This window comes from Hydra vulgaris, chromosome 09 (assembly GCF_038396675.1).
Source record: "Hydra vulgaris chromosome 09, alternate assembly HydraT2T_AEP".
NCBI classification, from domain to species: Eukaryota; Metazoa; Cnidaria; class Hydrozoa; order Anthoathecata; family Hydridae; genus Hydra; species Hydra vulgaris.
This window is the reverse complement of record NC_088928.1, coordinates 34,304,540-34,317,500: the sequence shown is the minus strand read 5'-3', so window position 1 is coordinate 34,317,500 and position 12,961 is coordinate 34,304,540. Positions and strand designations below refer to the sequence as shown.

The 12,961-nt window shown below is 23.5% G+C and overlaps 1 protein-coding gene across 1 annotated transcript in view; it reads right to left on the bottom strand.

Moving 5' to 3' along the window:
* The window catches only part of LOC100197010 (phosphatidylinositol 4-phosphate 5-kinase type-1 beta), a 57,939-nt gene extending 46,045 nt beyond the window's left edge, over positions 1-11,894 (bottom strand). Inside the window, exon 1 of the mRNA XM_065805477.1 lies at positions 11,739-11,894. Within this exon, the coding sequence (XP_065661549.1) occupies positions 11,739-11,793 (55 nt within the window). The 5' untranslated portion in view covers positions 11,794-11,894. The remainder of the gene's footprint in view (positions 1-11,738) is intronic.
* Between the last annotated feature and the right edge of the window lie 1,067 nt (positions 11,895-12,961).

Here is a 12,961-nt window from a genome sequence, read left to right as displayed (position 1 = left end):
GCATTGGCTTGTTTCTACATTTCCCAACATAATTAACACAATCTTGAGTTTTCTAGTCTAGGAAACTTCTTGATGGATCTAATTTATCAGGTCTACAACCATATTTATTGTTGATTAGGCTATTGTTGTATAGGCATTTTTCAACTTTTGCTTTAGAAAGAAGTTTTCAAATAATTTACTTTTTTGAATATTTTCTAAATGGCTTAGGCCTGGTGTAAAAAACATTCCAATATAACATTTTTGGAAAACTTTTAAACATAACTTTAAAAGTTTTCAAAAAAAACCAATTAAATTAGATAGTCAAGCAGCTGTAACTTTATGTTTTCTGTAATCATGCTACTTTTTGTATTTTGTTCTATGCTTATGTAATTAATACCATATCATTTTGGAGCCATGCGGTTACTAAGGTCAATATTTACAATACCAGTATTAAAAAGTTATATATTAATGAGAAATATGCTATGCCTTTTAAAGTATTATATGTGCTTTGCACATCAGTATTTTCAGTGTTATTTCAAATGATATTAGCGACACTTTTGGTATTATTTTTAAAAGTGTTATTTTTTCTTCAAGTATTATTATAATTTGAATCTTCCTTGAGTTTATTAATATAGAAGTCAATATTTTCAATTTTAATGCTATCTATGTGAAGTGTAATTGGATCAAATAATGAGGTATTAAAACAAATATAATCTGATAGAACAAAGGCAGTTCTTTGAGAGTATTTATAATGTAGATGTTGATAGGCAAATGATTCGCATTCAAATTTCAATTTCATTTGTACAAAATAAATGCGTTACAACTTAACAGCCATTTCTTAAAAGTGTTATTTCAATTTTTAAACAATGATACATCTGTTTAAAAATTTAGTTCTGGATATGCTGATATAGCAATTGTCATATTTTTTTTTAAGGACTATTGTGTTTTAAAAAACACAAAAGTGAAAGTAAACACAAAAGTGAAAGTAAACCCAGTACACAACCTACTAGAACTAACAGGACAACTTTAATGTTCTATTTTAGGAATAAATCAATCAAAAAGTAAAACAACTGATCTCAAATAGTCAATATATAATTTTATACTCATAAATTTAATGCATGTAACATTTAACCAGGTAATTATTTTATTTTGCAACTTTGTAGCATTTTTTAAGTTTTTTCAGGAAGTCCGCTGTTCCCTTCCTTTTTATGGTCACGATACCTGAAAACGATATCTTCAATAATTTTCTTATCATAAAACATCTTGTTTGATGACCATTCAGCTGTTATTTTCGGTATTTTAAGAGATACTTCATTAAAAATACATATTGCTAATAACAATATTAATAACAATATCCAATAGCCTATTAGGCTTCCTTTTTTTCTTTTAGCTTTAAAAAAAGTAAATACATTTGCATTTTCTTTCGCAATTCCTCAAAAGTATCTTTTTTAATCATTTAGGTTTTTAATCATGATGAATTAAGAACTAATAGCAGCAGCGACAGTATTGTTTAGTTGATTTTTTTTAATAACAAAGATACTATCTTTACTTTTTTCCCTACGTCGAATTAATTTTGAGAACAGGCCTCTGAAATAAATTTGGATAATTAATTTGCACTTTTGTGGTTTTTTATAAAATGATAAATTTAATTAATTTCCTCAATTAAATTTAATGATTTTGACACAAAGTATACTTAATTTTGTCAATTATGTTGGATATAAGCGCTATTTACTAATGAAAAAACTTTATTAAGCTTTATTAAGCTTTTTTATCAAAATATATAGTGTACTATATATTTTGATAAATAATGATAAATTTTATAAAAAATGATTAATAAAAATTTTTTTTGTTACTAGTGACAAAAAACAAGTTTATTCAATTTTTGCTTTGTATACAAAGTTACTAAATGAAACTTAAAAGAAAACCATAAAAGAAATATTTATAATTAAATGTTGAGATAAATTCTTTTATTTATCATTTTTTCATTTAGCAAGCACAAGTATATTTATTTTATACAAGTTTTTATAGCAATAAAAAAAAATTCCTTAAACTTCTATTGAACAGTAAAAATAAGTGAACAACAAAAAGAAAAAAAGTTATATTTTATATTATCGCTGTTTATGTTATTTTTATTTTGTTTTATGGTAATGATCAATTGTTTTGCTTGAAAAGTGCAAATATAGAATGCAAACAAGCTTGAAGCAAACCAATACAAAATATATAATAAAAATAAGGTTTTGCAATGTCAACTTTATAAAAAACATTAATTTATTCAAAATTTATTTATTTTTAACAGCAGCTTTACATAATTAACGGATTATGCACTATTCAAAAATTGAACAAAAATGTCCTTAAAACTTAAAAAAAATTGATTAAAAAGTTATTTAAATTAATCTTTTATTTTTTAATATGTTAAAGGTATGTGTAATATTCATATTTTCCAATAAAGTTATCACACAAACCGATCTTTACCCATTTTATTTTTTAATAGAAGATATATTTATTATTAAAGTTTTGTATTACCTCAAATATTATTAAATTTTTGGAAAATGCATTTTTTTTATTTTTATTTTTGGAAAGTAGTAAAAAGGATGCAGACAATTAACTGTTATTCGCAACATTTAATTGATGTTCTGTTGATAATGACGATGTCTTCAACAAGCGAGGCAATAAAATGGTTAAGAAAACTTAAATTTATTAAATTTAGATAAATCAAGAATAGAGTATAACTTCCACTTAACACTTCTAATGCGGCAATAAGGTAATTTCCTAATGAAGGCGCACATTGCAAACTCTATGGAATTAATAACAAGGCACATTTTAATGGCAGTTGTTATACTTCACTAATGACTATTTTTTATTTCTATATAAATGAAGACAAACAAAAGGATATATAAAAAGTTTACTATTCCTTATCAAATTTTTAAAATTAAAATATGGATAGTACTTTTAAAAGTAAGAGAGTTACTTTGAAGACTTTTAATAGCTGGGAGTTTGTCAAGGATTTTCATAATGAAACCATTACAGAAAAAGAAACTACTTATGTAGTTAAAATCATATGTAAATTGTGTGCTCTTCATAGAAATACTATTTTATTAAGTACTAATGGAGCAGCAAGATCAGCTGCCTTATGATTTATAAACGGTTAGAGTAATATTAAAAAAGATAGCACTAGTAGACATATATCAAGTAGGACTCACCAATATGCTATGCAATTAGAAAATGACGATTTTGACAATAATTAAGAAGGCGCAAAAAATGTAAGGGTTTAATTTAAATTGTTGATGTTTTATTTTAATAACTTCTTTTATTTTTAAGCCATTTCAACTTAGAAGCAAATAAGTTAATAGTAGGCCGCTGAGAGCAGTCATGCCGCCTGGGACAGCAATCCTGATTGGCACCCTTATTTATTAAAAAAATTTTATATTATAGATGAAGGACCTTTTTTAGGTACCTTCTTTTCATTTGGCGCCCCTTAGATATCTGTCGCCCGGGACAAACTGTTCCTTTTGTTTTTTTTTGGTCATTTAAGAATAAATAGAAAAATGTAATTTAATTTTCTTTTAATAATATTTATGACTTAGTGAGTATGAATCCATAATAAAAGATATTGTTTATTTGCGACCTTCTGATACAATTTGTTTGTTTAATTTTTTTATTTGCTTCTGAACTTTATTTTTGATTATTAACTGTTATTATTTTTTTTTTTAATAATACTTTAATTTTAAAATGTTTTGGATGCTCGTAAATTATGCGCAGTTCCTATTGTCTTTGTAGATGGTACTTTTCATCGCTTAGTAACGCGTTACTAATTGACAAAAACAAATTTAAAATGTTGCTGCTTTATTACAAAAAAATTTGTTTTTATCAACTTAAAAATATTATTTTTTGCAAAAAAAAAATGTTCTTATCTTATTTCAAATTATTTTATTTTATTGAAAACTATTTGTGTGAAAATAACGTTTCAAATAATAAAATGCAGGCAATATATATATATTTTTTAAAAAAATTCATTTTTTAACAATAACAATTGCATAAGGTAACCTTACTAAGGACTAAAGAAGTCAATTTTTTAAGACCCAAATTTAATTGAAAGACAAATTTAGGTTATTTTAAAGATTATTTGCTAGTCCTTAGACCAAACTTATAAGATGAAATTGAATTTTCTACTAAACTAGATGTACTTGTTCTATATAAAATGTTAAATGCAATTTTTCTTCCCTAATTGTTTAATTCTTACAATTTAAATAAATGCTACAACTATTTTTATATTTTAGGATGTGGATATTAAAAATTACTTCTTTATGCCAGAAATAAAAATGTTTAGAAGTTAAGTTACCAAACTTGGCAAAATTTACAATATATAGAAATGAAAAGATTTGAAATTCATGTTCAAGTAACTTACTAGCGTAACTTAACAAACATAGTTTTTTACTTTTAGTAACTTACTAAAAATAAAAAACTGTTTGATTTTTTTCAAAAACATAACTAGTAATTGTATTATCGTGATATTTAATACTGATGATGATGGAGTAAGCACTTAAATATTTTAAGTGAAATAGAAATGAGCATTTTATCAATACAAAAATATTTGCTTTCCGCCAATTTTTTTGTATCATGAAAAAATGTTTTTGCAAGCAAAAATATAAAATAAATGTTGATAATAATTGGTAATCAAATTGATAGAGGTTGAACTCTGTTTAAAAATCATTTATATATATTAACAGGTGGATTTTAAGAATATGTCAAAAAGCTTATATTTAAATCCATCATCACAGAAAGAAATACTCATGATAAATTGCTACCGCAATCTGGTAAAAATTGCCTATGAAATGGGGTGCTATCCTACAATGCCTTATTCACATTTTCCGTTCTGGTAAGATTTAAATCTTTTCTGATATGAGTGAAATACCATTTTTGCCATTATAACATTTTATTCAACTGTTAGGATAGAATCGGGTATTATAAGTACCTTAAGCTGAAATTGGAATTTTTTCAAAATTAATTATGCTTAATCCAAAAATTTTTTAACTAAAACTTTTTAGGGATCACTACTTACGATCTACTTAGATATTCGGACACCCAAAATTTTTTTCTTAAAAACACAGAGGTTTTAAAAAAGTAGCCTAAGTGCTCATATTACCCAGACCACTTGGTAATATGAGCACTTTAAATTAACTTAAAAAAAATAACTTTTATTAAGTAAAAAAAATAACAACATAACAATTAGAACAAATTTGTGGAATATAATGATTCGTTATCAACAAAATTTATTTTATCATTAAAAAATCAAATTTTAAGCCATTTTTTATTGAAACAATATAATTTTGTTTTATGCAAAAAAAAAAAAAAAAAAAAAACCAATAAGATAATCTGTTATTTTTTCAATTTTATTAACTTAAACCTTGAAAACAATAAAATTACAAACTTTTTTAATTTAACTTAAAGATATTTGTATTGTTAAAATATTAAAATTGTTTACTATGTTTTGTTTTTATTCAAAAAGCAATTAAAACCACTGCAATTTTAGGACTTTAAACTAGGTAATTTCAATTAAAAACACTGGGTAATTTGAGCAAGCTTGTATTACACAAAAACGATTTCTTTAAATAAAGTCTAACTAAATGTTTAATAATGAATGTTGATATTATCACCATATAGAGTCGATTCAAAAATTATAAAGCAACTTTAGCTTCAAAGCTTACATCTTAGAAATTTTTGGGTATGGTCATAATAACCAAGGTGCTCATGTACCCTAATCTATCCTATTTGTTTTATTTTTCTACCTGTATATGCTTACAAGTTCTATTTTTTTAATGGTTGCGTTTAACATCTTTATTTAAGGTGAAGTGTGCAAAAATAACTAGCGCAAGCTTAATTAAACGAAACGAGAATAGTCATACTGGAAGAGAAATGATTAAATGTTGTGCTGACTCTGTACGTGAAAAATATATTGAAAACCTTAAACGGTGCAACTTTTTTTCTATTCTTAGTGACGGTAGTCAAGCAAGAAAAACGGGCAAAGAAAAAGACCTGATTTTAGTTCGAACAGAAAGAAATAGTATACCAATTAACATCATTACAGAGTAACAAATGGTATAAACAGCATTTTGAATCAGATGCATCATTATTTAAAATAAGTTCTGAACATTATGCTAACAAAGTGATATGTGCAACTGCAGATGGTGCAAGTGTAAATTTTGGTGTATATAGCGGTGTACTGACACAATTGCAGCAGAATCACCCATGGTTGATAAAAATCCATTGCATTAATCATAGGGTTGAATTGGCAGTAAAAGAAGCAAAAAAAGAATTGGCAGAAAAAGTAGAAATCTCTGATTTTACAAAAATTGACGACTTATATATTGCTAACTACTATCTATTAAGGAAATATATATATATATATATATATATATATATATATATATATATATATATATATATATATATATATATATATATATATATATATCAGGCCTTGTTAAGAAGCGTTACGCAGCTCGCATTTTGCTTGCGAAAAGGCGATTTGCCTACGCGTTCAGCAGTTTTGCGCTACGCAAAAACTTATATCTTTTAGAATATTTAAATTATCTTTTGATTGTCGTTAACGTGACGTTTATTCAGAAGAAATAAAGTTGTAAGTCAAAGCATTTAACCGCATTTGTAAACTAATAGATTTTTTGTTAAAGAAACAGTTTGTTAAATAATTTTTTTTTTGTTGTTAAAAATTATTTGAAAAAAATTAAGTGTTTTAAGTTTTATCTTAAGGAATTAAATATATAAATTTTTTTTAAATATAAAATTTATTTTTAGTCATAATAGTTTAAAAAATGTTCGATTTATTTTGATGTAAATGTTTTATTAATAAGATATTTTGTTTATTGCTAATTCAATAACGTAAAGTTTTAATGACGTTCGTTTAATTTATGAAAATAAATTATGGTCACGAATATGTTATCGGTAACTGATAAACAACAAAAAAAAAACTCTTTCTTGTTTAAAAACATTAAAATGAGTTCACATATTAAATAAGAAAAAATTTATTAACAGTTAATAAAATAACCAAATACCAACTGTAAAATCATAAGAAATTGAACAAACATTATTTTACGTTTCATGAAAAAAATATTTTTTTCAAAATAAAATTTAGTTCATATTTGAAAGAAATAATAAAAATGATTTTTTAAATAAGAACTTAGATTTTATTTGTAACTTTTTTTATAGTGAGAAAAAAACAAACTGTTTGTATGATTTTTAACGCGTTAATAAAATAACTTTAATTACAATGCGGTACTTGAAAAGATGCGAGTGACGCAATATAACTTCTAACGATGCAAAATATATTTGATGAGTTGAATTACTTAGAAATACGTTACGCGTTTTCGCTACGCAGCGAAATCTCGTAACAAGGCCTGATATATCTATATATATGTATATATATATATATATATATATATATATATATATATATATATATATATATATATATATATATATATATGTATATATATATAAGTTCTGAGCCAGAGATAACCCACTGCTATTAAAGTGGTAGCTCTTTCAGCAGAAAACTATCAAAATATGGAAATTCTACAGGAAGAAAACTGGCCAAAATTTGGGACAAGAAACCATAGCGAATTAACTGAAGCCTTACATTCTTGGTGTGGAAAAATATGATTGCTGGTTTTGTCTCTTATTAAAAGAGTAGATTCATTAGAAACAGAAAACTTTACATGGTAGCACTGTACCAGTTATGATTAAATTGTATTCTAAAGCTTTTAAATAAAGCTCACGAAAAACAGTGCAAGAGCATTATCATCTCATTAATCTTGTTGCAGCAGATAAAGATGATACAAAATCACGTACATCTAATATTATCATTGTCGGCATGACCAAATCTTTAAATCATGATGATGATACATCATCATCATCATTTAAATGATGATGATGATACATCAAGCATTTCCAAGTTTTTTAAAGCTTGTTATATAGATTTTGTCAAAGTCAACTATGTCAAACGAATTCCTTTTAATAAGAACAATAAAACTGTTGCTGAATCAAACCTTGTCAAAGTTACCCTTGAAAACAAATCTGATCGAGATATTGTGTTGAAAAACTGCAGTTACTATAATGCAGCTTTATTCAAAAGTGTATTTGCTCGTGAAGATGGAATTCTTGCTGAACAACTAGAACTTACTAATCTAAAAGCTAAGTTAAAAAAGTGAAATGATCTATTGAGGGAGGCAGATAACCTAGATAAACCGTTTCAGAATATTATCCATAAATATACTAAAACCACATGTTGCATCAATATCATTCTCTCCATCATTTATGTCGCAAACTCGTTATATCTATATCTCTTAGAGTATTTCAAAAGTAATAAGTGTTCCAATACCACCTAGTCGGGTGATTTTAAAACTATAATTATAAAATTATAGTTTTAAAATCAATTTGCATTTTTTATGATAAATTGAAGTGGCTATTTTGATTTTTGAGCATATACAATATCAAAAATCATTTTAGCAGCAGATTTTCCAGATTAACATAATTATTACCCACTAATAAATGATTAATACTTATCGACCTTTATTTTTTACAGGTCATCAACTGAGCTAGTTGTAAGAAAAAATACATGGCAAATCTTTAAAGTTTTTTAAAGGGAGAAGCATTAGACTTCCAGATTTTTGGATCACTGACAAATTGTGCTAGGATGCTTCTAACAAAAGAGGATATTATTAAACGCTGCATTTACAAAAGGTGGCGTCTTGGATCTGAAACAACTGGTAACAAGGAACCCTCATTTTCTTCAATTGCAGAGCAAGTGTGTAAAGCTGTAAATGCTATATTCTTATGCTTCCTTCCTCCATTCCTAGTTGTAATGAAATGTGTCCTTGATATGATTCATGATATCACAAGAACAATATTGATATCTGTTTATAAAAGAATAGAGAAAAGCATGGCAACTAAATCAAGGGTAGAGAAGTTCAAAAAAGAATCACATTTTATTTTTGATATAGTAGCTTGTAAGTGCTCCACATTTAAAGACTGCAATTGCCCAAAAGTATCTAAGGTCCCCTTTAAGGAACAGACATTTCTTGCAGTTCAGAAAACAAAGCACCTAATGTACATTGGATTGCTTGATTCACAAGAAACCAAAAAGCTTCAAGCAAATGATGAAAAGAAGACAAAATAATTCCTTAACAGTTCTAAATCTACTGTGTCCTGCTCATCGCAGCCTGATGGTGATGAACCATCAACATCAATGTTCTTGGAAGATGACAAGATAATGGATGAGGATAAGGAATCTGATGACTATGACTATAGCCCTGGACCATCTAGTTTACTTAACTGACTTACTACTACTGCTTACAGTGTTAGTATTTAAGCTAGTTTAGCGCATCTTGCTATCAGATGATATATCCACTTTGAGTAAGAACCAGATGTATTTGGAGGATACTGCTATTGCAATCAGCACAGGCATGCGTCCACCAGGTCATGCTAAGCATGATCCAGGTTTCGTAAACATATTCTGCCAGAGTACAAGCAGAATATGTTTATTTAAAGATATTCTGCTGACTTTTTTTTTTTATTATTATTTAAGGAAATTAACTTTTTTAAACAACTGCAAAACAAGTTTATTTTACTAGTTAAGAAAAACAAATCTGGAAGTGTTATTTTCTAAATGTACATATTGTGAAATATTTGTTCCAATTGTTTTTTTGTTTTTAATATTAAATAATTAAATTTAGCATTACATTTTTATTATCATTTAATATAAAATAATTACTTTCTTTTCTCAACATTTGTATAAATGAATTAAAATATCTTATTATTTGCAACTTTGCAAATAATAATTATTCATTTTTAAAATGTTATTAACAAACAAAAAATATTACTTGTTGCAAAGAAAAAGGACTCAAGTTAATTACTTTACCAGCGATTCTTTTTGTGACAGATTTAAGTTTTCAAGTACCATTTGTTAAATATATATGTTGTTGTGCTTTCACTTGCCTTGAGGCAAAAAAGTTAACTGTACGCTTTATAAATATTTTTAATGCAGTGTTATAAGTTGTAAGATGTTTACAAGGATTTTAATTTTTTGTAAAAAATAGCAAATATATTTTAATATACAAATAAAGTTTTGTTATTTCTTTGTAAAAAATAAGAAAACTTTATTTGTTATTAAAATTCTTATTTTAATAACAAAACAAAAAAAAAATATATATATATATATATATATATATATATATATATATATATATATATATATATATATGTATGTATATATATATATATATATATATATATATATATATATATATATATATATATATATATATATATATGTATGTATGTATATATATATATATATACATATATATATATATATACATATATATATGTATATATATATATATATATATATATGTATATATATATATATATATATATATATATATATTTTTATATATATATATATATATATATATATATATATATATATATATATATATATATATATACAGCGCTTTTTTATTGAAATTTATATTCATTAGAATTGAACCTGTATTATCTTTCATCAACACCAAATTTAAAAGATCTAATATTAGTAAAAGACCATAATATAGCAAAAAATGAAAATCAAAAAGTATTCAGTCACAAAAACTCACATTTACAGATTAAAATCTATATCTATAAAATAATATAACAATATGAACTTTATGTTTTTTATAGCAAAAATTACTTAATACAGATATAAATTTATCTCATTTGAACTATTGCAGTTTAATTTGAATTACTTTAATTTATTTATATTATTTTACATTTTTATTTGAGGGCTCTAAATCTTCTTAATCTAAAAAATCCTCATTGTCAAGTCAAATAATTTATTGACCTCGATTGACATTTTTTGCTTATAATAAAATGTTGTTATTCCTATGCATTTTATGTTGAAATCTGATTCTACAGAACAGAAACAAAAACACTCTTGAATTAATTGCTACCTAAATATTCATAATGTCTTAGAGGTAATTTATTATCTAGAAAATAGAGGTATAGGAAATTTAATAATTCAAATTATCATTCAAATATCTCTATCCTTTCTTTATATTTATGTGTGATAAAATTTAGATTATAGTTTAAAAAAACTACCTAGTATAAAATTCAACAAACTTAGTTGTCTTTAGACTGCTAACTTTTATTCACTAGCAAGTAACACACCTTTATAAATTTTATAATCTGTTTTGAAAGATGCATAATAACTAAAATTATATGGTGGACGTGTATTTCAGGCACCCCCTTTTAATAATATTTATTTAAACTACACTCTAAATCTAAAACTAAAGTTTATTTTATTGAAAGCCATACTGTAACTAAACCCTAAGCCAAACCCTAAGGGTCAGGATTAGGATTTGGTAAGGGTAAGGTTTTCAATAATACTTATGTTGTATAAAACATTTTTACTGACTTACTAAAGAGGGTGCCTAAAATACATATCCATCAATTATACCAGTTTATTTCTAAAAAGTAAAAAAAAAAAGTAAACTCACTTGAAAAAATTTGCTAGTGTTTCAATAAAAATGTTCCTTTTTTTAAATTTAATTATAATCAAAGTAAACGTAATTATTTATGACTCAAAGAATGTTATTATCACTTTTATTGTTATTATTATTATTATTATCATTATTGTTATTACTGTTATTATTATTATTATTATTATTATTATTATCATTATTATTTTCATAAAATATCAAAACTACCATTTTGAGCAGCATTCATTGTAAAATGGTCAGCAAGTGATGCTTCAGAACTCATAAGAAATCTTTTTGCATTTGTTTAGACATCTGATGCATTTATATCAAACAATAAGTTGATACACCATAAAATCTGCTTGTTAGAATAGTATATAAGTTTTATTTATAGTATATTTATCAGATAAAGTTTTGCAAACATGGGTAAAGAAATTTATTTATTATAAGTATGCTTGTAATCATTATGTTAAATACTTATGCATTCCGTTCATTATTTTATATATATATATACATATATATATATATATATATATATATATATATATATATTCATATATATATATATATATATATATATATATATATATATATATATATATATATATATATGTATGTATATATATATATATTTATATTATTTATATATATACATATATATAAATATATACATATATATACATATATATACATACATATATATATATATATATATATATATACATATATATATATATATATATATATATATATATATATATATATATATATATATATATGTATATATATATACAAATATATATATTCATATATATATATATATATATACAAATATATATATATATATATATACAAATATATATAACATATCATTTATACAACATTTTTCTATCATTAACATATATATATATATATATATATATATATATATATATACAAATATATATATTCATATATATATATACAAATATATATATATATATATACAAATATATATAACATATCATTTATACAACATTTTTCTATCATTAACATATATATATATATATATATATATATATATATATATATATATATATATATATATATATATAACATATATAATATATATAACATATATAATATATATAACATATATATATAACATATATAATATATATATAACATATATAATACATATATAACATATATATATATACAATATATATATATAACATATATATATATATATACATAATATATATATATATATATATATATATATATATATATATATATATATATATATTATATATATATATATATATATATATATATATATATATATATATATATATATATATATATATATTATATATATATACATATATGTGTATGTGTTATAAATATTAAAGAATTTAAAATTTATAAGTATATCCGATTGAGATTTATTGGGAATCAAATTTCCGCTGTGT